The 27266-nt window shown below is 36.3% G+C and overlaps 2 protein-coding genes across 2 annotated transcripts; both read left to right on the top strand.

Moving 5' to 3' along the window:
- On the top strand, positions 8592-14194 carry LOC109228556 (uncharacterized oxidoreductase At1g06690, chloroplastic-like). Its single transcript, XM_019393685.1, has 10 exons — positions 8592-8953; positions 10727-10818; positions 10916-10956; positions 11070-11234; positions 11333-11355; positions 11458-11529; positions 11722-11889; positions 12556-12638; positions 12717-12783; positions 13840-14194. The coding sequence occupies exons 1-10, from the start codon at positions 8743-8745 to the stop codon at positions 14019-14021; spliced, it is 1104 nt and encodes a 367-aa protein (XP_019249230.1). The 5' UTR covers positions 8592-8742; the 3' UTR covers positions 14022-14194.
- Positions 15607-20038, top strand: LOC109228555 (transcription factor PIF4-like). The gene is made up of 10 exons (XM_019393684.1): positions 15607-15773; positions 15896-15967; positions 16580-16661; positions 16749-17508; positions 17591-17689; positions 17785-17850; positions 18450-18515; positions 18649-18951; positions 19064-19190; positions 19652-20038. The coding sequence occupies exons 3-9, from the start codon at positions 16591-16593 to the stop codon at positions 19151-19153; spliced, it is 1455 nt and encodes a 484-aa protein (XP_019249229.1). The 5' UTR covers positions 15607-15773; positions 15896-15967; positions 16580-16590; the 3' UTR covers positions 19154-19190; positions 19652-20038.

The raw sequence follows: 27266 nt of genomic DNA, 5'->3' as shown, positions 1-27266 counted from the left end.
GGTGGATATCTAACGGGTAGCAAGAATCTAGGACAATCATGTGATTAATTGGGGTTATAATATAGCCAACACACCAGGGTACTCACTCTATACCTCTCGGTAGTTTGAGTGATTTTGCCAATTTGGCTTTTTCAAGTCCAAATGGGTATTCATGCAATTCAAGTGATTTTAGCTCAAGTCGGGTATCACTATCTCTAGGTTTAACCCTTTAATTGGGGCTATCAATTTCTTGAATTCACCCCAATTCCTTGTTAGCCTAGTTTTTCTAGACTTAGTCCCTCCTTCTCAAGTAGAGACTAAGTCATAAAGGCATAAATCAGTATTTGCAACCACTAATTCAATAGTTCGAACAAGAACTAGGCTAAATATCACTAACCCGTACACATTCTTGCCCAAAAATTCAAGACCCATCAAATACTCACACTAGGGTTGGGTCATAACCCTAGCTATGGGTTTAGCTACTCATGGAATTGATAGAAATCAAAGATGAAATAAAGATAAAATTCATAATAATAGATTAAAAGATAAAAATCTAATGTTGAAAGATAAATCTAGTACAAAATTACCCAAAGTGGAATTTCCAGTCGTCTCACGTGCTCAGCAAAACAAAACTTAACCTAAAAATATCAAAAAGATCTATTTATACTAAGCTGAAATTTTCGGACAAAAATACTCCTGCGGAGGTTTCGCGGCCGCGTAATTCTCACCGCGGCCGCGTAATTCTCACCGCGGCCGCACTCTTTCTTTCGCGGACGGGTAAAACTAACCGCGGTCCGCGTTTTTGACTTCTAGATCTGGGCTGAGGTTTTGTTTTGTGGGTCGCATAATTTCCATCGCGGCCGCGTAATTCTACCGTGGACCGCACTCCCTCTTTTTGCTTGAGATATGAGCTCTCTGAATCTCATCCACCGCGGTCCGCATAATTCCAACCGCAACCGCACATTTCTGGCGCGGACCTCGCTCAACATTTAGCCTTAAAATACACTCTCTGATTCTTCACTTTGCGGACCGTGTATTTGAGACCGCGGCCGCGTTGTGGCTTCCTCGGCCGCACAATATTTGTGCGGTCCGCGATTCAGGTCTCCTGGCCCAGTCTTGGTTTTTGTTCCAGATTTGACTCCTTTATGAGTTGATTATGCCTCCTTTGGCTCATTTTGATCAATTCCTGCTAGCAATCATATTACATTAGTTTTCGGGAATACCTTCGCGCATTTTAGGCCCAAAACGCAAGTAAAAGAGAGCAAATAATAAGTTAAAATCCCCACTTATCAGAACCCTATCAAAAGAATTTTCTTTGGGGCTCTACCTCCCACAAAAGACGGTTTCACCTAATTAATTGGAATGCAATAACTACTTCTAAGGATCAAGGGGGACTAGGTATTCAATGTCTAAGAGATAAAAATGATGCTTTACTAGCCGGTACTGCTTGGAGGCTATTTCATAAGCCCCACACACAATGGGCTTCCTTTCTCATTAATAAATACATTAATACTCCCAAGCATCCAATTCAAAAAAAAACTTCCATCATATGGAAACACATTATGCATGGGTGGCAGACTTGCCAATATGGACTACAATGGCATGTTACAAAAGAAACTCATGTTCGCTTTTGGACTGACAATTGGATTGCTCTAAACACCACTATTCGAAGATTATCCAAGGCCCCTTACACAATCACGAAGCTCAGCTGACTATCGCTAAGGCTCTCCATCTTAGCAACGGAACACAAACAACCCGTACCTTTGATTTGCCTACCCACATAAATCAAAGAATAAACAACACTTACCTCCTTAATTATGGGAATCAACCTGATCATCTCGTTTGGAGTCTAACTCCCACAGGCCTCTTCAGTGTTAGCTCGTGCTACAAAGTGCTTAGCAAATCCACACAAAGTGCTAATCACCACGGATGAATTTGGAAAATAAACATGCTGCCAAAAAACAAATATTTTTTATGGCTGATTAGCCATAACAGACTGCCTACTAAACTATACCTCCATAAGTTGGAAATTACTACCTCTAACATATGCACAATCTGTCAAAATGGAGAAGAATCTATAAGCCACATCTTATTACATTGTACACATGCCAATATTTGTTGGCAAGACCTAAAACTAAGGTCCCTAATTCATTCTTTAAAAACAATTCACACTCCAAACATAATGTGGCTAAAACAACTAATTCTCTAAAAGGGCACATATTCTTCTAATGGCATTCCTTTAAAAGAATTAATTCCTTTCACATTATGGCATCTTTGGAATGTTAGAAATAAAAATTATTTTGAGCGTATGAACCAAAAGTCTTCCATCGCAACAATTCTCTAACTCACTAATGAATTTCACTATTTTACAAATCACTCAACCAAGTTGTGTAATAAGTTACCGATGGATGTTAAATGGAACCCGCCCCCAGATCGAGTCTTTCAACTAAATACAGATGGGGCAGTCGTCAAAGACAATCAATAGCGGGTTTTGGTGGGGTATTCAGAGACCACGCAGGCAACTGGATCATGGGTTACGCGGGACATTATCCGTTGACCAACGTTATCAATATTGAACTCATGGCTTTACTACGACGATTTCAAATTGCAATTATGCACAACCTAACTCCACTGGAAATTCAAATGGATGCCAAGAGGTAATAAAAATGCTACAAAATACTACATTATTAGACTCACCCCTATTAATTGATTGCAAATTCCTAATCCAACAACTGAGTAATCGATGACTCAGTCATACCTACAGGGAGCAAAATATGGTAGCAGATAAACTAGCTCATTTTGGAATGGAATTAACGGGCACCACCATTACCTTTTTGGCCGATCCTCCGCACTTCATCTGGCAGGAACTTATGGATGATAAGCACGGCTGTGAGAAACTTAGAATGGTTACTACAAGGAACAATATTTTGTTTGGCTCAACGCAATCTTTTTGTACTATTGTCGACGTGCCTTCCACTAGTAATGCCTCTAGCAGTGACTTACCCATGCAGGATGCCCAACATAGTAGTCTTAATTTTTGTCATAGTGTACAACGGCACAATACTGCCGATAGAAGTTCGATTAGGTCTTTTTGTAATACTGCCCAAGGGCAGAAGCTCCCTGTAATGCATGTTTAATTAATATAATGTAGTCTTTCAAACCAAAAAGAAATGAAATTTCATTCGGAAGAGGAGGGGGGGGGGGGGAAGACTATCTCACTATTTTTAATTTTACTTGTCTTCTAATAGCATATATTAGGTACGGAAGAGGAAAAGTTGTTGTGATTTCAACTTATGTTATTTTCATTTTAACCTTTTTGAATTTCCAAAATATTACATCTTTAACCTATAGAATGGGAAGGAAAAACTAATTACTCCATCTTGTATTCGTAAAACTTTACACAGTAAAAATAACTCATATGTTTCATGATGCACTATTATTATTTCTTTAACCATAATTTTTTATATATATATTTTTAAATATTTTAAATTATTAAGAAATTTTGACATAAAGTACTTTTTATGTAGTTTTTAAATATGTAATTTTTTTGTTAAGATTTTATTTTCGAATTGGAATAATAATTTGATCCTCCTACTTATAACACTACTAAATAAAATGGAATGGGTAAATGATAAAGTTGCTGTCATGTGACCAGGAGGTCACATGTAACGGGTCCGTGGAAATATCCTCTTGCAGAAATGGAAGGTAAGACTGTCTACAATAGACCATTGTGGTCTGGCCCTTCCCCGGACTCGCGCATAACGGGAGCTTAGTACACCCCCCTCCAAAATAATCCCCCTCCAAAATAATCCCACCAGACATGATCCCAGCCCCACGCTCTTACCTCTCTTCCCTCTTCTCTTTTCTTCCCCCACGTCACACCAAAATCGCCGGAAATGGCAGCTCGTCGGAAAACCCCTCCAGCAGCACTAATTTCCATTGTACTGGCCCCCTTTTATCTCCCACCTTCTTCTTCTTCTTCTTCTTCTTCTTTCGTTATTCAAACAGCAACTCTGTTCCACCAAAAAGTAGCAAAAAATGGAACCGGAGAAACTCGCCGGAAAAATCACAAGATCACTACCACTGCCTCACCCCCTCCTTCATTTTTTATACTCAATTTCTCTTTCTTCTTTGCAATTTGTTAGATCTAAAAAAAGTAGGAGGTTCTGGCACTTTTTGAACTTCGCCGGCAAATGAATCCTCGCCAGATCCCACTGAAAATCCTTGGATCTACTCGTTGTTTTTGGTTTTTCCGGTGACTTTTAGATATCTGCTCCTGTTAATAAAAATCTTTTCCGGTGACCTTTAAAAATCTGCTCGTGTTAATTGCAATCTTTTCAATCATCGTGCAAAATATTGCTTCAGACTTTAGCTAATAAGAAAACACAATCACGTGATGAACTTTCTATTCATTTGTCCTCTCTAACTTATCCCATTTTCATTTATTTGTTCCGGCTTCTACTTACAAAAAAGATGAGTCAAGTAATGATTGTTAGGAATAACGCCAAAAAAATTTTTCAGTAATTGCTAGGAAACGTTGGAAACCTGCTGGTGTTTGATAGTTATATTAGGTGGAGGGTTTTAGGGTCGGGTATCGGGTCGGTAAGAGAGGAATCAGATATTTTAAAGTGGAGATGGATCAATTAAGTCTGGTAGTGACACGTGGTCAGGCGTTTAAATTAGGGATAGCTGTGAATGAAAGTATAATGGTAGGGACACAATTGACCAAATAGTATAACGGAGAATACTTTTAAATAATATTTGATAGTACAGAGATATATTTGGCCCTTTGCTATTCTTTTTTCTCTTTGAATTTAGATGGCTATGGGAAATGTTGGTTGAAGGAATTTTCTATGCCCATCCAACATGTGAACAGGGTATTGTTTTTCAAATATGCGACAGTGACATCAGACTCTTAAATTAACCGCAAGAATGACATAAAAATTGTTTTTCAAATATGCGACAGTGACATCAGACTCTTAAATTAACCGCAAGAATGACATAAAAATCATTAAAAGGCGGAATAAACAGAGAATCAAGAGGAAAACCTCTTCCGTACCTATAAAGCATAATTCTAACTATTTAATTAGTACCGCGCGAACTATTTAATTAGTCCGCACTTCGCGCGGTCAAATATTTCTTTTATTATATGAATTTATTTGATAGTTGATATAGAAGAATAAGAAAATTTTATAGTACCATAAATTAGAAACAAATATATTTTATTTATCCATTTTTACGTGTCTACTGTCTACTATGCTAAAAAAGTATCTACTTTCACTCGTCCAGTTTGATTTTTTGAAAATTCAAGAGAATATCTACCATTTTATATCGGGAGAAATTCAAAAATAGCCAGATTTACCACTGGTCGTTGAAAAATGGCCAAGTTTCAAAAGTCATCGAAATTTAGCCACTTTAAATCTGAGCGAAAACACTGTTCAAAATCCAGAAAAATACGCCCGCAAATTTTACGAGAGTTCCAGCATAAGTATGCTTGAACTCCCATAAATTTTACGGGAGTTCCAGGATAACTATGCTGGAATTCCCGCAAATTTTACGGGAGTTCAAGCATAATTATGCTGGAACTCCCGCAAATTTTACGGGAGTTCCAGCAAATATAATTGTCCAGTATAATATACTGGAGTTTGGAGCACTGGTGCTCCAGTCTCCCGCAAATTTTACAGGAGTTAGCAAAGTATACCGGTCCAGCATAATATGCTGGAGTTCGTACACAAATGCACCAGAACTCCCGTATATTATACTGGGCCGGTCACTGTTGCAGCAAAATAGTGGCTATTTTTCATTGACTTGATAAACGCTGGCTATTTTTCATTGACCAGTGTGAAAACTGGCTATACCATGATATTTTAACTTTTATATCTATACCATGGATCAAGGTGTGTCTAATCAAATATTAATTATGGGTAATATAGTAAAATAGACAAAGGGAGTATTATATAAAACATACATTCTACTATTTTTTTCTTAAAGGAAGTTTAAAGTCAAAAATGGACAACTAAAAGTGAATGGAGGGAGTAAATAATATTAATAATACGATAATAAAATTAATTAAGCAAATAAAAGCTAAAATTGTCTCTCTTTAATTAACATCTTCGGAGTAATTGTAAGTTTTCTATACATCCATATCTATACTATATTAAAAGCACGAAGGCTCTTAGTGAAATATTGTTAGGCTTTTTACCCTCTAAAAATAGAGTTCACACTGGACAAAATAATAATTTTAATATTTTTCTAATATGTAGGAATGATCATTTAATCATTTTCCTAATAACTGGGATATTGGAATCAACTATAATTCTGAATATTTATTTTTTCCATATTTAGGATTCTACAAGCAATTAATTTTTTTTTTCATATAGATTTCCTTATTTAAAGCCCATTAATATTAAAGTTGTTGTAAACTATAATATATTTTTTTCATTCAAAACTTAGAAATTAAGAAGTTGTATTTGTACTACCCTTTTTTCGTCCAATTAGCACTACTATGAAGCTACTAAAAATAGGCACACATAAAGCAAAAAGTAAAATACTCCTTATATTTGTCAAAACTAGGAGGAACATCGAATAATTAAAAGAATTAAGGAACAATAATTGAAACAAAAAATTTGTTAATTGAATTTTCTCTTGAAATTTTAAATGAGATTACAAATTTATTTTTCGACAAGTTTGTCTAAGTATTTTGTTTTTACATGCTATACGTAAAACGTAGGACTCAATTTTAAAATTGAGTTTTTAACGTTTGATTTAGTTTTCTACAATTTTTTGAGGCTATTTTCCTTCTAATGTCTTTTGTAATATGACATATTTCGGGTATTTAAATTCTTAATTAAAATCAGTGGTTTAAATTTTTAGCATACATTAATAATTTTTTAATATTAATAAATAAATTGAAAGAATAATCGAATAGAAAGAAGATTGATTTATCTCATTTCTAACTGTCAGTATTCAAATAGGTAAATAAATATGCAACATGAACCATGGAATATGTTATAATTTATGCAGAAGATAAAAGAGTTGTAATCCCTGTTATTATCATTTTGGAAGTGCAAGTACTTTTATTTTGTACTCATGTATTTAATATTTAATGCCATTAAAGAGCAATTTGAACATTACATAAATGTTATTAGATTTTATCATGTGAATTTGTTTCGTTATAAAATAATAAAAATAAGAGAGGTGAGGGTAATTCTCAAACTGCAATAGAAGTTTGTGTTATAAGGAGAATCTCAGAGGAAAGTTTTCAAAATTATCTCAAATTGTGATTATAGCTAAATATTAAAACTTGGAATGAGTTAATATTAAGCTTTTAATTAATGAAAAAAATATTTTTTTAATATTTAAAATAAATAATTAAATTAGCTAATTAGCAAAAGAATGCAATTCAATTTTTTCCCCGAAATTTTCATAAAAGTAATTTTCCATATAGAAAAAACTACTAGGATATACGAAAGAATAAGAAATAGTGTAAAATCAGGTATTGCGTATTAAGAGTCAAATCAGTAAAAATGCAAACTTGAAAGAAATAGTAGAAGACACATTATATTCTATATGATTTATCATTAGTTATTTTTCTTTTTTCTTTTTGTAAACATTTCCACAGATTGAACTCCCTATATTTTTTTCAACGTATTTAGTTGTTTGCTGTAAAATATTAATTTAATATTAATCATTTTTAGACTTTGGTCACATGTACCTTTTTTCTAAGAGCCATAAGGCAAATCTATCATGCCTAAATCTTTAAAGGACCACGAGATTATATTTTTAAATTTGTGTTATTTGCAAAAAGTATTTTTATGTTACTTTTTTTTTTTTTATATTAGATACAAAACTAATAACAATTTTTATAAGATATTCCACATAATTCTAAGGACTTCAATGATGCATAATTTCTTTTTTTATTGAACTAATTAAAGTGAGATTAACATTCTATCAATTTTATGAACTTACTTTGTGTCTCAAACACTTTGTATAATATATATTTTTTTTAAAATTTAAGATGGTATATTTATTGATATAAGAAACACGCGTTTTATAACATGCGCAAAGCGCGTACCCTAAGATTAATTGAGTAAAATGTATAAAATATTTTATTAGTTGCTCATAATAAAAGTGTATATTTATACGCATATTTCTATTTTATTTTCATTTTTGTAAAGAGAAAAGTTATGTAAGGGTATACTAAAAGATCTTGATGTATTAGTTAATTACATGAGCATAATATAATTAAGATTCTAAATATAATTACTTGAAAATATTATGATTAAATTTTGCGACCACAATCACCAATTTAGTTTTCCCTAAATTAATACTACAATATTTGTTTAATTAAAACCCATCAGTATTAGCAATGTGTTAACTCAATATAATCACACATCCTAATTTATAAACAGAAATTAAATAACAAAAGAATGAAACCGAAAGGGACGAAATATGACATACCACATTAAAAAATGTAAGAAAAATTGGAAAATTTAATGTTTTGGCTAGTTAATCTTTATTACTGAGGCATTTCGATCGGTGGAAACGATTGTTTTATTGAAACTGACCTTTACGCATTGATTTATTTGTGAGGCATTGATGTGCAATAGACATGACTTTTCCATCTTTAGTATGGACCAAACGTTACAGATGTGGGTTTTGGGCTTTTTAAAAATCTAACATATATGGAGAAAATAGCAAAAAATCTCACTCTTTCCCTGCAAAAAGCAGAGTCTTTGAATTCTTGAAAATTCAATAACGCAAATGGCTTTGCATTTTAGCAGTGCGTGTTTGTGTTCTTTGAGCCAGAGAAGGGTGAAAACAATTAGAGCTGTAGCTTCTGAGAGTAGTGTTACAGTGAAAGCAGAAGAAGATAAGGTGAAACTTGGTGGGTCTGATTTGAAGGTTACAAAGCTTGGTATTGGAGCTTGGTCTTGGGGTGATACTAGCTATTGGAATAACTTTGAGTGGGATGGTGAGTTTCATAGAATTCTTCCATTTTTATTACTGCATGTTGTTTCTTTCGCTTCGATTTTCTTATTGGATTGCTGGTGTTACTGCGTGTTGCTACTGCTTCTTTTTTCATTTTTCTTTGAGTCTAACACTGGGTTTATTGTTATTGTTGTTAGTGAGTTTCATAGAATTGAGAAAGTTTTTGAAATTTTGGCAATTATGCTTTTCTCTTTATTTGCATTTTCTTGGGGTAATTCAGTTTGCTTATTGGTTTCCTAAACTCTGATTACATTTGTGGATGAATTTGATTCTGTACTAAGCTCGGCTATTCTGGAAAATTATTCTCTACTCGTTTCCTTTTTTGGCATGTTAAAATGAGTGTTCAAGTTTGGCATTATGCCCCTCTTCTCCCTTACTATCTTAGTAGTAAGTATTGTGTCTGTTTATTAAAGTATTAATTTTTTGCTAGTCACTAGTCAGCGATTTATTGGTGTTGGGCTAAACCAGCCAGCATATACTCTTAACATGGTCCGCTTTGGGCCAAGTCCGCACGGGATTCCCCGAAAGGCCTCACATACTTGTTGGTTGATGCCAGTTTGTTAGGCCAAACCAGTCCCCAGCACACGAACCTAGGCTTTGATACCAGTTGTTGGGTAAAAACAGCCCGCATACACTCTTAACTGGTGTGGTATTGTCCGCTTTGGGTCAAACCCGCACGGTTTTCCCCAAAAGGCCTCACGCCATTACAAGATCCCTACACCTTATATGCAGGCTTCCAATCTTTTCAGCTACCAGTGTGAGACTTTTGTTCGCACACCAACAACTAGGACATTCATTCTGGAAATTTAGAGATAATACATATATAGAAAGCTGGATGCTCTTGGTAAGGGAATGCCCCAATTTGATTGTGATTTGTGACTTTTTTACAAAGGAAAGAAGGAAATTGGATTGAGGCTTAATCCCATGTTGTGTAACGTTCACCAGCTCACGATTGTCAAGGACAATCTTAAATGAAAGTGCGACTAAAATTATGCCTGATCCGTGCATTCCTACTTACATTTCCTTTTGGAAAATATATTGCTATTAGTTACTATTGCTACTGCAATTACTGCCGTTGTTAGATATTCTTTTCCTTCCTAATTTTTTGAAGATAGTCAAGAAATTTATAGCTATTCTAGCCTCTACCTTATGATAATATCTTCATCACTGTTTATCTAGAATGTCATCTTCCCTCCTGTCACGGATCTTATCATTTCCGATGAAATCAGATGATTTACTAATTCAAGTATCAGATTTTTCTTTCCTTTTATCATTTATTGGCATCCAATTTATTACCCTCTTTGTTCATTCAGGTTGTAGATAGCAGAAAGGTTCTTAAACAGATTTTTTGGCTTAGTCTGCCCTTACCAAGAAAAAAGAGTACGCTTGTATTCTGGCTAACAGAAAGTTTCTTTTTTCTTTCAAAATTTCAAATCCAAGTTTGGCTCTGATTAGATCCTTAGAGCAAGCGCAGGCGAGCAGCCCTTAAACCCAAAAAAAGGTTTAGGAAAATAACAGAGAAAGCGCTACTTCCCAACTGCTATTCTTGTTATTCTCTTCTTGCAAAGCCACCATTGAAAATATTCCTTCAGTTTCTAGAAATTCTCCATTTTCAGCTTCCTCTGTGAAAAGTTATCTAGTTTGGAGAACAGAAAATATTTGTTGCGATATATATGCACACCTAAACACTAAGCACACATAAGGAAATTATCCAAACGAGCATGCTTAATTTTTCTTAACACTGGAATGATCGCAGATAGGAAGCTGAAGGCTGCAAAGACTGCTTTTGATGCCAGCATTGATTGTGGAATAACATTCATCGATACTGCTGAGGTTTATGGTTCAAGGGTGAGGAATTGGTTTTTATTTTTTCAATTCTCCTAGTCTGCTAAATTCTATAGAAAGATGGACAATCACGCGAAACCACTATTTCCTCTACTTGCAGTTCTCATTTGGTGCGATAAATTCTGAAACACTGCTAGGAAGGTGAGCTCTAACTTCTCCTATGCTCATTAATTTCACTTGTGGCCAAAAGAATGTCACTTTGCATCTTCTCTACGTTTGTTGTTTAACAATTAAAGTTTTTGCTTTTATATTAGATTCATCAAGGAAAGAAAAGAAAGTAATCCAGAAGTCGAGGTTGCTGTTGCGACTAAATTTGCTGCATTGCCGTGGAGGCTAGGCCGTCAAAGTGTCCTAGCCGCCCTCAAGGATTCTCTTGCACGTCTCGAACTTTCTTCAGTTGATCTTTATCAACTTCACTGGTAGGCTTCTTGGACCCTCTCTTTTTGGTTAATTTTCTGTAATTCTGTCAAACAAACAGTAGATAATTGATCAAAGCTTCTTTTGGTATAATTCTCAGGCCAGGAATATGGGGAAATGAAGGTTTGTCTTGACTGATTACCTTGTTCCATTCAACAAATCAGTTACTTTTCTTTCACACGTAAAATCGAGAAAAGCTTAGTCTATGAGAAAATCCCTTTTCAGGTTATATTGATGGTTTAGGAGATGCAGTGGAGCAGGGCCTTGTAAAAGCTGTGGGAGTATCTAACTATAGTGGTAAGCCTGTTATTTCTAGTCACTCAAGTATTGTGACAGTTATTGATGATTTGTTTTAGTTCACTCTCAACTCGGTAGCATTTTGGATTGCTTACTTTACAAGAGTGTTATGAAAATATGACTCTTTGGCAAATTAACCAAGGATTCATGCTAAATACAATATTTGGCCGATTGAAGTAGTTCTTGTTTCAGAAAAGCGTCTTCGCGCTGCATACGAGCAGCTGAAGAGGAGAGGCATCCCGCTAGCTTCAAATCAAGTCAATTATAGCCTGATATATAGGTTTCCAGAGGAAAATGGTGTAAAGGCTGCCTGTGATGAACTGGGAGTCACGTTGATTGCATATTCACCCATCGCTCAAGGTACACCCTGATCTTTTTTCTTTGGGTGATACATTCAAGGTAAACCCTGATTGAGCAGTTAATTGCCTAATTTTGTTAATTCTGGGTATTGCAACTATTTCTGTGAAGATGTGCTGTCTAGTGGCCCAAATTGTGGCCTCAATGAACCAGACATGAAATCATGGCCCCGAAATAATGTTTTGGACTTATCATGTTTGGATTGTCGTCTTGAGAATTCTGAATTGTAGAGAACTTGCTGAAGCATACTATGTAAACGGGTTCTTGCTTCTCTTATTATGAAGCAACACTAAGTTGTCGTTCCACTAATGCCTTTGCTTCCACAAGCGTGTTTCGCTAAGGCTAACTGGAGGTCTAGATTGTGTCTTTACTGCGGGTAGTTAAATTACAACAAACAATTATGTCTCTCCAAGTTGCGTACCCAAGTTTGTTGCTGAAGCTACTGATAAAAGCAATAGTTTATCCCTTATTTGGTCTCTTTTGGTGTCTTTGGAGGGAAAACACTATTTACCAGTACATTATTCTATTTGCTTCAAAGAACTTACTGTTGCGATGATATGTTTCAGCATCTTAATTGTATTACTTTTCAAGCTAAAAGTACGAAAATTTTCGTCTACTTTGCTTGGGATAATTTGGCTCAAACTCATTTACATTTCCAAACTCATGCAGGAGCTTTGACTGGGAAATATACCCCAGAAAATCCACCCACCGGCCCTCGAGGACAGATCTATACTCCTGAATTTCTAACCAAAGTAAGGGCTTTATAGTATATGACTACAGATTATTAAGAACTTCACTTTTTACGTCTCAAGAACTTTTGTGCACTGCAGTTGCAGCCACTCATTAATAGAATAAAGGAGATAGGAGAAAGCTACAGTAAGACTCCAACACAGGTATGTCTTCCCTATTTCTAGAAAATTTCATGATTTAGCTAAGCTTAATTTCTTCAGGTGTAGCTTTGTTTGGGATGCTGTTACGCTAGTCGTAGTAGAAGCTGTAAGTTACTAGGTTAGTGGTTACACCACCTTCATCGCAAATATCATATCTTTTAGCTGGAAAAGATGAAGTACAAGTGACAATGGACCGTCAAATGAACCCTACTAGCTAGGTGCATGTCATGAGTTAGAACCTTACTATAGATAAAAGGGTAGGATAGAAACTGTTCCATTATCCATCGAGTTTGAACCGTGCGATTTAGTCCTCAATAATTTCTCAGTTATCAAAAAAAGAGGCGTACTAGCTTAGTGTATGATCCTATAACCAAAACGAGATTTTTTTTTCTTTTACGACAGTCCATTGAGTCAAGATTTATAATATCATAAGGAAATTCCAAGTTCACCTTTGAGTCAACATTCAATATATTTTAGGGATTTAAGTTAAATACACTGATGGTGTACAAATGTTTTTACACTTCAGCAAATTTTAACTTGTGATATCAGGTTAGTTATTATATTTACTAGATTACAGATTATTGCTTATCAAGAAATTTACCTATAACTGCTTAATAAGTGACCTGATCGTATAAATATTTTATATGTCATCAGTGCATAATAGACCTTAAACTCGTATTTTAGGTGGTTCTTGGATGACTTTAGGAATATGATAGTCATTACTTGGGCAATTCTTGGAAAGTCTTAAGGAGAAAAGGCGAAGGGAAATAATGATTTTCATTGTGTAAAGATATGCCACTTGGACCTAACTCAACCCCAAAAGTTAGCTCGTGGGAAAAGACTGGCCAAGTCCATATAAGGAGACCACCAGCCCATTCCTTAACCAATGTGGGACTCTAACCTACTCTAACACCCCCTCGCACGCCCAGATCACCAACTGTAGCGTGGAGAAAATATCATAAGGGCCCAAACGGGAACGGACCTGGCTCTATTACCATGTAAAATACAGAGAAAATGGAAAATGCTTTTGCACTCATTTGCTCTGTCTTGTTACCTCCTACAGGTGGTCCTGAACTTGGTTNACAAGAGAATGTTGTTCCCATCCCAGGAGCCAAAAATGCAGATCAAGCTAAAGAATTTGCTGGTGCATTGGGTTGGAGACTCACTCAAGATGAAGTTGACGAACTTCGATCTTTGGCATTAGATGTAAAACCTGTTACAGGTTTCCCTGTCGAAAAATTATAAGCTGACAAGATAATTTTTACATGTACATTTTCCCCCCTCAAATGCCTACATGTATTGCACAGTGATTAGTTTTAGAGAGTGTATTGCTGAGGCCTTGAATACTAGTATTCTTTAAAGGAATGCAAATGTGAAACATTTACTGTATCTTAAGCAAAAGTTTTAATTTTGTACCATTAATGGGCGAAATCTAATATAGTCAAACCCCTCTATAATAACATCGTTTGTTTCGAAATATTTTGACTGCTATAGTGAAGTGTTGTCATCGAGAACATATATTATAACATAACATGAAAAATTGGTTTCCAAGAAAGCTTGATCGTTATAGTGAAGTAACTCACTATAACTGTAGTAGTAAAACATTTGAAGGTAATAGTTATTGATCTGTTTTACTTTATGTGATAGTGTACTATTTGGAGATTCAAAGGGATTTTTGCGATCATGATATTGTATATATATTTTAATTTATTAATAATTGTGATTTGTATTATTTTTAATGTAACTTCTAAATATGTAAATTTTATTTAAAATAACTTTAAGATTCTATTTTTGAATTCACATCGAATATTAAGTAGTTTGACTTTTGTAACTCGCCACATAAAATAGATCGGACGGAGTAACTATTATTATTACTCTTATGAACCAATACTAACATTATATAAATTCTGAAATTTTAACGTCTTTTTTTACCGTGCTTGTTTTCTTTTTTCCTTTGAATTTAGATGCCTATGGAAAAGAGTTTTATATTCCTATCCAAAAATGTGAACATGACATTGTTTTTCAAATATGCGACACTGAGATATTAAATTAACAGCAAGAATGATATAGTATTAAGTAACATAAAAAACGTGGGAATTAAAAAGGCAATCAAGAGCAAAATCTCTTCATTAGTACACCTACTAAATTCTATTTGACTTCATTACCGAATAGTCCGTCTCAAATTATTTGTCTGTGTTTTTTTTTCCACGCCCCTTAAGAAATATTAATTTGGAGGGGTTCTGGACTATTTTACCCTTATTTATGCGCTATCTCCATCTTCAAGAACAATTACTATTAAGGGTAAAACAAAAAAAATATAATTTATTTTATCTTGAACTTCTAAAATGACAAATAATTTAAGACAACTATATTTAGAAATTACGACAGATAATTTGAGACGAGGGAGTATAAACAAATCCAAGAACTTAGTTAATATATAGTATATATTGGAAAAAGGACTCTTATCATTGGTTACCAAATCAAGAAAGTAGAAAAACAAACATTTAAAAAAAATACTACTATGCTAATATTGTACTAGAGTTCAATCATAATATAATAATTGACCCCAATCTTCTTGTCTCCTTAATTAACATCATTACTCCTTGAACACAATACTTAAATAAAATATGTACAACTAAAATAAGCTATATATATAATAAAATAAGATTAAAAAAAGAGGATAAATGCTAAGGTGGCTACAGAATTTAGCAGCATTAGATCCACAAGGTGTAAAGGGGTCCATAAGAGAAGATTTCATACAGCTAAGGCTATATGGTAGTAGGGACCCTAATATTGACAGCTAAACCCACTGTTTTTTGCTGTATTCAAAGATAATTCATGCAATCATTTTCTTTTCTCATTAATACTACTGTCCACTTCCAAAAGTTATGATTCTTGAATGAGTGAAGTAGAGACCATATAGTTTTTTTCTGAGTTGAGTTTGGTTTTTTTCCATTACTATATTTTTGGTGTTTGTTCCATTTGTTAAGTTTAAAGGTAAGGTCTTTTGAGTTCACTTCTTTTTTTGGTCAAGTTATGTTGTTATTATTAGAAGTTGGGTGCAAAAAAGATTGTATTTTTAGCCATTTTTGATGTGTTGAAGTTTCTGTTATGTGCAGGTTGGTTCTTTAGTACATTTAACTTGTCAGAGATTCTCTGTTCTGTTGTCAATTCTTCCTTCTTTCAGTCAGGTAAACTGCAGAATAATTTACCTCTACTGAGCAAGAAAAGTCTTTCTTTCCATTCTTTCTATATTTGGTTTTCTCCCTGTTGTTCTTCTTCTGGGGGTTTGGTTGGGGGGGGGGGGGGGGGAGGACAAGTTGTGAAAAGTAGAGGAACTGTTGAAGCTTCTGTGTTATGTCATGCTTGTCTATATTTAGTTATCTCAGCATGCTTTTTAGAGATTGTACTAATCTCCTTTTTGTGTGCTCAGTTTTGTATTTTCTTGTGGTGCTCATGTTTTTCCTTGTTTTATGATCCTTTTTGGAAGAGTAGATTCTACTTGTTCTTGATATGAAAAAAATATATTTTGTTTCACTTTGTCCAAGTAATACATTAAGCTGTCTATTTTTCTTTTTCAAAGTTTGATAATTTTAGAACTATGAAGGAGAGCCTTGGCATAACTTATAAAGTTGCTGCCATATGACCAGGAGGTCACGGGTTCGAGCCGTGAAAACAGCTCGAACCGGTCTTCCCCGGACCCCGCGCATAGCGGGATCTTAGTGCACCGGGATACCTTTTTTGATGATTTTAGGACTATCTTTTTAATGTGTCTAAAGACTGTTTCTTTCCTTCATATGCAGTAGTTTTAGCCATGAATCCATGTCTACCTGAATGGAATATTGAGGCTGAACTCCATGTTCCACATCAAAAGAAGCCAATGGGGTAAATACTCTCTCTTTACCACATAATCAAAGTATAAATTTGTCTAAAAATCTTGAATTAGCTTCAACTGGAATGCCTTTACTACAGATTTGATCATGAGCTAGTGGAGCTGTTATGGCGAAACGGAGAAGTAGTATTACACAGCCAAAAACATAAAAAACAGCAAGGCTATGATCCTAATGAATGCAGACAGTTTAACAAACATGATCAACAAACAATAAGAGATGTTGTCTCCTGTGGAAATCACACCAATTTGATTCAAGATGATGAAACTATCTCGTGGCTTGACTGCCCTATCGATGAATCGTTTGAGAAAGAATTTTGTTCCCCTTTCTTATCTGAAATTTCAACAAATCCACTTGAGACTGATAAGTCAATTAGGCAATCAGAGGACAATAAGGCTTTCAAATTTGATCCATTAGAGATCAATCATATTTTTCCACATTCACATCATTCTAGTTTTGATCCAAATCCAATGCCCCCTCCAAGATTTCACAACAGTGTATCAGCACAGAAAAGTGTTAGAAACAATGTTAAGGAGGGGTCTGTGATGACAGTTGGTTCAAGTCACTGTGGTAGCAATCAAGTTGCCATTGATGCGGATACTAGCCGGTTTTCAAGCAATGCAAATATAGGTTTATCTGCAGCAATGATCACTGACTATACTGGTAAAGTTACTCCGCAAAGTGATACAATGGACCGAGACACGTTTGAACCAGCTAACACATCATCTTCAGGCGGATCGGGTAGTAGTTATGCTAGAACATGCAATCTATCTGCAGCAACCAATAGTCAAAGCCTTAAAAGGAAAAGTAGAGATGGTGAAGAACCAGAATGCCAAAGTAAAGTAAGTTAATTTAGCTTCTAAACCAAGGATAACATATCTTTATCATGAAAGGATTACTGAAATTACATAATTTTTTATGTAGGCAGGTGAGCTAGAACCAGCTGGAGGAAACAAGTCAGCCCAAAAATCTGGAACTGCACGTAGGAGCCGTGCTGCAGAAGTGCATAACCTCTCTGAAAGGGTAGAATTGTTGGACCTTCCTATGAATATATAGATATGTTAGGACTTATTTCAAAAGAAATACACCTTAATCGTCAAATGGCTTTCTCTTTGCAGAGACGGAGGGATAGAATCAATGAGAAGATGAAGGCCTTGCAAGAACTTCTTCCTCACTCTACTAAGGTATGTTGATTGCACTTTTCATGGGCAATATTTTTAGTTTTCATCTGATTAAGAAATCGTTAGCATTGGAAAGTAGAATATTATCCGACGCAACCTATAGTAACACAGAAAAGATACACATTCTGTATTGAATAGGAAGTAGTTTCTATGTAGACACTATAAAGACATTAGGGAACCATGTAAAGTGAATAGCTCAGTTTAAACTAAGCACAAGCAACAGGTATATCATGACTTAGAAGTTAGATACATGGGATATTTTTTAACAATGTAGAGCAGGCTTATTTTACTCTCTATGCCGACTGCAAAAGCTAAAAGGGCAGCCTGGTGCACTAAGCTCCCACTATGCGCGGGGTCCGGGGAAGGGCCGGACCACAGGGGTCTATTTTACGCAACCTCACCCTGCATTTCTGCAAGAGGCTGTTTTCACAGCTCGAACACGTGACCTCCTGGTCACATGGCAGCAACTTTATCAGTTACACCAAGGCTCCCCGACTGTAAAAGCTAATGTATTGAAATAAAGATTGGGCATATTTGATGCTTGTTTACACCTACTCAGCTTGAATTTTTCTGATTTTGTGTTTCCTGTCTTTCTTTTTCAGACAGATAAAGCATCAATGCTGGATGAAGCTATTGAATACTTGAAGTCACTTCAGATGCAACTTCAGGTATAAACTTCCAGGATACAAATCTCAGTTATTGTGAACAGTTACTTGTAGTTATCTTTAGATGATCTGATAGTGTATTACACTAACAGTGAATATAAGTTAAGCCAAATGTTTCTTTTATGGTGGTTTTTAGATGATGTGGATGGGAAGTGGCATGGCATCAATGATGCTTCCTGGTGTCCAACACTACATGTCCAGAATAGGAATGGGGATGGGTCCGCCAACGGTGCCTTCCATTCACAATGCCATGCATTTAGCTACGCTTCCTTTGGTTGATTCAACAATTCCTTTGAATCCAGCTGCTCCTAATCAAGCTGCAATGTGCCAGAATTCAATGTTGAATTCGGTTAACTATCAACGCCATTTGCAGAATCCCAACTTTCAAGACCAATATGCCAGTTACATGGGGTTCCATCCACTTCAAGGTGCTTCTCAGGTTTGATCTTCCACCTACCTATACCAATTCTGATCATGTACCCTTACTATACATAGCAAAGCTTGTTTCCTGAATTCTCTTTCGATTCGCGTTTTTCGCTTTTCTTTTGCAGCAAATGAACATTTTTGGCTTAGGTTCACAAACAGCACAGCAAAGTCAGCAGTTACCACATCCTACTAATACTAATGCACCCAACAGTTGAAGAGTTATCGCCGTAGATGCTATTAGTGGAAACTTAGGTAAGGGATCCTCTCTTGCTTTACCATTTGAAAGTTGTATGGAACTGTTTTTGCATAGGTAATTAATTACTCAGAGAGCTATAGAGTCACCCCAATTTTCAAGTTGAACCAGTCTAATTTTCGACACATATAACAATGTTTTTTCACCTCTCATTGGAAGTATGACCGTATATAGAGAGGTTTGACTGTATATATGAAAATCTTTGTATTTTGAGTGGCGACCTCTGATCTAATTTTCGACACATATAACAATATTTTTTCACCTCTCATTGGAAGTATGACCGTATATAGAGAGGTTTGACTGTATATATGAAAATCCTTGTATTTTGAGTGGCGACCTCTGATAATTAGGAGTACCATCTCCTCTCATCTGTATTGATGACATTATCAGTCAGCTCTTTGATTATGCCTACACAGAATAGTAACGATCATCTGAATTATCATTCTATTTTCAATGACAGGAGAATGAAATCGCTTCATTTGGCCTATGTTTATCATGGTACGAGACTCTAGCTATCGTTGCGGACAGATCTTAAGGATTTTGTAAGCTAATCTTCCAAAGATGTAAGCGATGAAGGCACCAAATTCATGAAATACATATATTTTTTTGTATGAATTTGTGCCAAACTCATCAAGACTTCCTCATATATGTGAGAAAAAAGCAGCTATAGCAATACTGGGGATCTATAAGTTTTATTCTATACGTGCATATTTTTCATGTTGCCAGCTTTTATGCCGTCAATTGACAGGATTAGTAGTTGGCATCTATCTTGAATATATCTAACGAATTGTAAGCTACTGTATATAACTGAATTTACTGAGGAATAAAAAAACTATTTGGTTGTCAATATTAACGAATACTAGTTGGTTTATCTCACATAAGATATTTCCATGGAAATCAAGGTTGCTCACTATTCTGTGTGGCTAGCCATGAGTGTTCATTGTATAGTTTAGCTTTTTCTTTTATCTTAATCACATCATCTGGCATATCATTTCTAGTGTCTATGCCCCCACCTTCAAAAGAATAATTAGACTAAAAGGAGCTCCAAATAGCGGCGGTTTTAGGGGGCAGAAGGGGGTTCATTCGCCGGAGGCAAAATCTGTTTTGTGCCTCTATATATTATGTTTACGCAGCCGAAAAGCATAGTTATGTGCTCAAGAGGGTTCAAAACCTATGTTGATTCAATTCCCACTGGTCACAATCTCTTTTAATTTTTTAACTTTTTTCTTTTTGAACCCCCTTAGCGAAAATCCTGCCTCCGCCACTGGCTCCAAATTACTAGAAAATTATTGCTGCAATGTTATGATAAAGAACTTTGCATTAAGTTTGAAAACCAGCTGTTTCTTATATGATCAGAACTTAAACATAATATCCATCAGTTTAGACTGGAGAGGAGACCATCATTACTTACTAATAACAACCTTCATAGTAACTGAATATCTTCTATGGCTATTCTTTTGTACAAAACTAATGATAGAAACAGATATAAGTAGCAGATTTCTTTGTGTGATGTTTCAAAGACATTTTTCCTTGGTCAAGAAGGATGGCTCTCTTGTCTGCAACGTTCTGATATTTATCATGTTGTGTTCAAAGTTGTCTCTTACCATCCCATCAGAGGGAAGGCAAATATCTCAGATCATGTTCTACTGCATTTCAGAACCACAATAACTATGAAATGGCCAATTAACTTTCTATTTCAGTTGGACAATAACTGGTCCTTTGGAATGGGAGCCTTGACGTAATTGGTAAAGTTCCTCTCATGTGACCTCTAGTCACGAGTTCGAGCCGTGGAAACAGCCTCTTGCAGAAATGCAGAGTAAGACTGCGTACAATAGATCCTTGTGGTTCAGCCCTTCCCCAGACTCGCGCATAGCGGGAGCTTAGTGCATCGGGCCACCCTTTTTTTTAATAACTAGTCCTTTGAAGATTACTAGCTAAATGCGCGTACTAACATATATATAGTATTCACATACATCTACTAGAACAACAACAGCTACGCCTTCTAGCAGTTAAGTTATTGTCGGCTATATGAATTCTTAGATACGCAAGCACTAGAAGTTCTTCATATTTTTTACTGACATATAAATTTCTGACAAGACTAAAAATATTCCGTCCTACCAATATATGGTATTTTTTTATACTTCACAATTACCCAAACAATGCATTTCCTTATCAGCCAGCAAGTAGAATCATATTGACTACTTTGGAGGGGTGGAGGGAAAAAGATTTGGATACAAATAAAAGAGATCTGAAGTGAGAAAAAGACAAATGGATAATACATAGAGGCTAATAAAAATCACTCAAATATGGTAGTGTCTATCTCTTTTCCATCTTTTTCTTGATGTTCATAGTTGGAAAAAGATTGATGCCTCAAAAAATGGGATCCACCACTACAAAAATTGATGCTATATTTGTTTGGTTTTACTCAACAAGTCTTCTCATATGTATTAATTGGATCTCTAAGTTGCTGTCTGCAGGTCATGTTCACAACAATTCCCCTTAGCTACTATTGGACAAGACTGATCAAGAATGAGAAAGAAGGTGGAACTCTAAACAAAGCATCATTCTTTCTTGAAGTCTCTTACTTGTCGATGATTTCCCTCCTTTCTGAGGCGGACCCAGGATTTGAAGGTCGCGGGTGCACTTTTGAATTCAACCAAAATCTGCTTTGTATATAGGGCGTCACTGCTATAATGTATCACTATTTTATAAACATATATACATATGTACATGGAATTTTCGCCAAACATTACGGGCCCCCTACGTTTCATACTTAAAAATCTTTATACGTGCATCCAGGGACGGATTTAGAGGGGGTAGAAGGGGGTTCACCGGAAACTCCTTCGCCGAAAAATTATACAGTATATAAGGTAAAATCTATTTTTTATCAATATATAATATGTTTTGAATCCCCTTGACATAGCCTAAAAGCATAGCTTAGTGGTCAAGGGGGTTCAAAACCTTTGTGAGGTCATTTGTTCAATTCTCACTAGCTACATTTCCTTTTAATTTTTGTAACTTTTTTCTTTTTTTGAACCCCCTTGGCGGAAATCCTACCTCCGCCACTGCGTGCATCTCATGAGTTCAAATTATGTTGTGTGAACAAGATTTGATATTTAAGTGGAGAAGGACAGAAGGGCAGGTGCATAATAATCCACCGACTTTCTTAGTTAGTTGGAATCAACGAACTAGCTACATTTTCTTTTAATTTTTTTAACTTTTTTCTTTTTTTGAACCCCCTTGGCGGAAATCCTGCCTCCGCCACTGCGTGCATCTCATGAGTTCAAATTATGATGTGTGAACAAAATTTGGTATTTAAGTGAAGAAGGATAGAAGGGCAGGAACGTAATAATCCACCGACTTTCTTAGTTAGTTGGAATCAACGAATTTCTCGGTCATTACAAAAATTATATGATTATCAAGATTCTAACACGTGAGCTTCAGCCTTCAGCATAATTACTTAATTAGTATAAGGTATGGGACCTCATTAAATAATCATTTGGGCATATTAATTTTTGGGGTCTCACTTGATAAGGAAAGTACAAGTAAGTCTACTTTCAAGGTCAGTGTCATGGCACTGACTGCTGATCATGATTGATCCATGATCTGATCAACCTGCTAAAAAATGCAATTAGCGAAAAGTTGGCTTTTGATTAATCTAAAGTAAGAAAACATTAATATGTGATCATTATTTGTTCTTGTTGTTATTATTATGGGCAAAAAGGCAAGGCAAGAGCTCCTTCCTTTAGCTTGTATGGAGGTGCACTTCCATTTCCATGAAGGTGTGTCTTCATATGAAGAAAAATATTTTCTAAAAAATGTTTTCCAAAAATATAAATCATTTTCTAGTATTTGATTGTCGCAAAAAATTAAGTCAAATATTTTTCACCAAAGGGGGGAAGAAAATGACTTCCCTCACTTTTGGATCGAATTTTTTTTTTCCTTTCAAAACTATCTCAACACTTACACATTATTATCGAGTTTTTGGCCAATATTGTCCCTTATCATTGAGGGTAGGTCTAATTTGGTCCCTTAAATATAACTCTGAGCATATTTAGTCCCTTAAGTATGCTAAAGTGGAGCACATTTAGTCTCAATGACAGAATCTGCCCAAGATCAATCACTGGGTTGGTTTCGGCACTCGCCGTCTTTTTAATTCACTTATCAAATAAACCAACACCCACTAATAGTACAGAGCTGATAAATTTAAGATTTTAACGTTGAAACTTTTACTTTTAAAAAAATTTGGTTGATTTTTTCAAAAAGAAAAGTTAAAGTTTGAAAAAATAAAGCTGCCATGATCACTTCTAGGCATATTATTGAAGCAAATGAATGACCAGAGTGTATTATCACTTTAGCCCGCGCCAGAAACTATTTACATCTGGTTGCCGAAAAAGTATATAAAATTTGTATATATATATATATATATATATATATATATATATATATATATATATATATATATATATATATATATATATATTATTTTTACAGCGGCTATACGGTGTTATTTTCTCATTGAAAACTGGCACAGAAAGGAATATTTTCAAAGTCAAAATTTTAGAAGACATTATCTAAAAATGAGAAATTAATTAAAGTAATAATTTGTGTTATCCAATAAAAGGAGAGGAAACGTTTTGCTTCAGAGCAGAAGATTTGCTTCATTCACTACTAGAAGTTCGGCAAAAACCGATTGCGGTTGACAGACAAATTTTGGTGTGACGACCCAAAGGGTCATCACCTGTTTTCTCTTTCATTCCGTGCTTCCGAGGCCTTGAAAACCTCATTTTTACTTGCCTCGATTTCCGTGCGCAATCCGGGCGCGTAGCCGGAAAGATTATATGTTAAATTCTGTGAAAAATTTTAAAATGTGGCTTTAAAATGATTAAAGTTGACATTGGTCAACATTTTTGGTAAACGGACCCGGACCCATGATTTGACGGTCCCGGAGGGTCCGTAGAAAAATATGGGACTCGGGCATATGTCCGGAGTCGAATTCCGAGGTCTAGAGCCCGAGAAAAGAATTTTTCTGTGAAATTATTTTTTCTGAAATTATTAAGGAAAATGGAAATGAAAATTGATTAAAAGACTGTGATATCGGACTCGTACTTTGGTTCGGACGCCCGGTACAAGTCTTATATATGGTTTAAGCGCTTTCTGTGAAATTTGGTCGAAATCGGACGTCATTTGACGTGTTTCGGACTATAGGTTCCAAATTTGAAAGTTTATGAAACTTAGAAGAAAACCATGTGATTTGAGGCTTGATTCTATGTATATGATGTTATTTTGGCGATTTGATCGCATGGTTAAGTTCGTAGGATGTTCTTGAGTTAGGGTGTGTGTTTGGTTAGGAGCCCCGAGGGCTCGGGAGTGTTTTCGGAGGTGTTCGGGGTGGTTTTGTACTTAGGAGATGTAGCAGATTTTTTGAAATTTTTGCCCAGTTATTTGCTTCTTCGCGTTCGCGGCACTCAGCTCGCGTTCGCGTACCAGTGGGCTTTCCCTTCTTTGCGTTCGCGGACAAGTCCCCGCGTTCGCGTAGCCTTGGTTCCCCCTTCACCGCGTTCGCGAGCCCCCCCTCTCGCGTTCGCGTATAAGCAAATCCCGGACCCCCAGTTCATCCTTCTACACGTTCGCGACTAGTACCTCGCGTTCGCGATGCCTTGACTCCTTTACCCTTCGCGAACGCGGCCCCCTTCCCGCGAACGCGAAGGGCATTTTTGCCCAGTCATTTTAATACTTCAAAAACAGAATAGTTACTGGGATTTTTCACCCAAAACAACGAACTCATCTTCTCCACAGCCCATAGGCGATCTTTAGAGCCCTTCTTCACCAAAGCTTCTTGGGTAAGTATTATCTAACTCGTTTTCTTCATTTTCTATTATCATTTATCAAATTCCTAGACCTAAATCATGTAGTTCATGGTAAGAATTGGGGGAAAAGGGTAGAATTAGGGCTTTTCAATTTTCTTTGATTTAGACCTCGCTTTGGGGTCGAATTTGAAAACAAATTGTATATTCGGGCTCGTGGGGGAATGGGTAACATGGAATTGGTTCGAANATGGGGTAACATGGAATTGGTTCGAACCGTCGTGTTTGTCCAAGCGGCCCGGGGCTGATTTTGGGATTTGGGGAAAAAAGCTTGGAAATCTATAATTAGCCATTGGGTTTGATTTGTTTAGCATATATTGATACTATGAAGTCATTATTGTATAGATTTGATTGAATTGGAGCTGAATTCGAGATGGAAAGCGGTTGTGGTGGATTGATTTGGCCATAGAAGTTGAGGTAAGTGTTTGGTCTAACCTTAGCTTGAGGGAATAAGAGTTGAGTCTTATTTGCTACTTGCTAATTGTCGAGTACGATGTATAAGCATGGTGACGAGTATCTATACATTGGTGTCTAGCATGACCGTGAGTCCTATATTGTGATTTCCATGACTTCGTTATATTATTCATGCCTTGGTGATTATTACTATTTTTTGTGCAAAGATGTGGAAAGAATCGTGACTTATGGATATTGAGGAGCGTTGGCTCCAGTTGTACAGCGAATTGCGAAAGTATAAGTGATAATTGAACCTCTAGAGCATCGGCTCGAGCTGTGAAGTGAATTGTGAAGTAAAAGTGAGGAGAGAAAAGATCATTATGATATCCCTTGGCGGGCTATTGTTGAGTGTGGTTCCCTTGTACTGTATTCTTAAATGATATTACGGACGCTTAGGTTAATGCTTCCTTGTGTTGAGTGATGACTATAGTTATAGCTGAGGTAGTTAAGTGTTGTCATAGGTTGGTTATAGCTGAGGTAGTTAAGAGTTGTCATAGGTTGGTCATAGCTGAGGTAGTTAAGTGTCTTAACAAGATTGATTATAGTTGTGGCAGTTAGACGTTGTAACAGGATCGGTTATAGCCGCGGTAGTTAGATGTTGGGACCAGTGCGGTTATATACGTTTCTCCCTTGCCGGGACATTTGATTTGATATTTTGTTCCCTTGCCGGGAAGTTATTATATTGTTGTTCCCTTGCCGGGAAGTTATACATTGTTGTCCCCCCAGTCCCGGGGATTTAGTTTTATTTATATTTGTGATTGATGAAATGGGATTGTTGTCCCTCTATCGATTCTGTGCCCGTTGTTCGTGATTTCCCTGATGTTGTTCCTTCAGACCTGCCGGGTATGCCACCCGACAGGGATATAGATTTCTGCATTGATCTGGTTCCGGGCACTCAGCCCATTTCTATTCCGCCATATCGTATGGCCCCGCCGGAGTTGAAAGAGTTAAAAGAACAGTTGCAAGATTTGCTTGAGAGGGGCTTCATTAGGCCCAGTGTTTCGCCTTGGGGTGCGCCGATATTGTTGTTAACAAGGAGAATGGATCAATGAGAATGAGTATTTATTACCGGCAGTTGAACAAGGTTACAATCAAGAATAAGTATCTGCTTCCGAGGATTGACGATTTATTTGATCAGCTTCAGGGTGCCAAGGTATTTTCAGAGATAGACTTGAGATCTGGCTACCATCAGTTGAGGATTAGGGCATCCGATGACCCTAAGATACCCTTCCGCACTCGGTATGGGCATTATGAGTTCTTGGTTATGTTATTTGGGTTGACAAATGCCCCAGCAGCTTTCATGGACTTGATGAACCGAGTGTTCAGGCCTTATTTGGGTTCATTCGTGATAGTGTTCATTGATGATATATTGATATATTCCCCGCAGCCGAGAGGAGCACGAGCAGCATCTCAGAGTGGTTCTTCAGACTCTGAAGGATAGTCAGCTATATGCAAAGCTTTCGAAGTGTGAGATTTGGTCGAGTTAAGTTGCATTCCTGGGTCATGTCTTATCAGCAGAGGGTATTCAGGTTGACCAGAAGAAGATTGAGGTAGTCAAGAACTGGCCTAGCCCAGCATCAGCTACAGAGATTCGGAGTTTCTTGGGATTGGCAGGCTACTATCGTCGGTTCGTGGAGGGGTTCTCATCTATTGCAGCCCCGATGATCAGGTTGACCCAGAAGGGTGCCCAGTTCAGATGGTCGGATGAGTGTGAGGCGAGCTTTCAGAAGCTCAAGATAGCTCTGACTACGGCAC

The sequence above is a fragment of the Nicotiana attenuata genome, chromosome 7, assembly GCF_001879085.1.
Source record: "Nicotiana attenuata strain UT chromosome 7, NIATTr2, whole genome shotgun sequence".
In the NCBI taxonomy this organism is placed as follows: Eukaryota; Viridiplantae; Streptophyta; class Magnoliopsida; order Solanales; family Solanaceae; genus Nicotiana; species Nicotiana attenuata.
The sequence above is the reverse complement of the archived record's forward strand: the minus strand, read 5'-3'. Positions and strand labels throughout refer to the sequence as shown.

Coding starts and splice junctions, on each gene's coding strand:
- LOC109228555 (XM_019393684.1), top strand. CDS start 16,591: ATGAATCCATGTCTACCTGAATGGAATATTGAGGCTGAACTCCATGTT. Junction 18,516..18,648: donor CACTTCAGATGCAACTTCAG/GTATAAACTTCC, acceptor GGTGGTTTTTAG/ATGATGTGGATGGGAAGTGG. Junction 18,952..19,063: donor CACTTCAAGGTGCTTCTCAG/GTTTGATCTTCC, acceptor TTTCTTTTGCAG/CAAATGAACATTTTTGGCTT.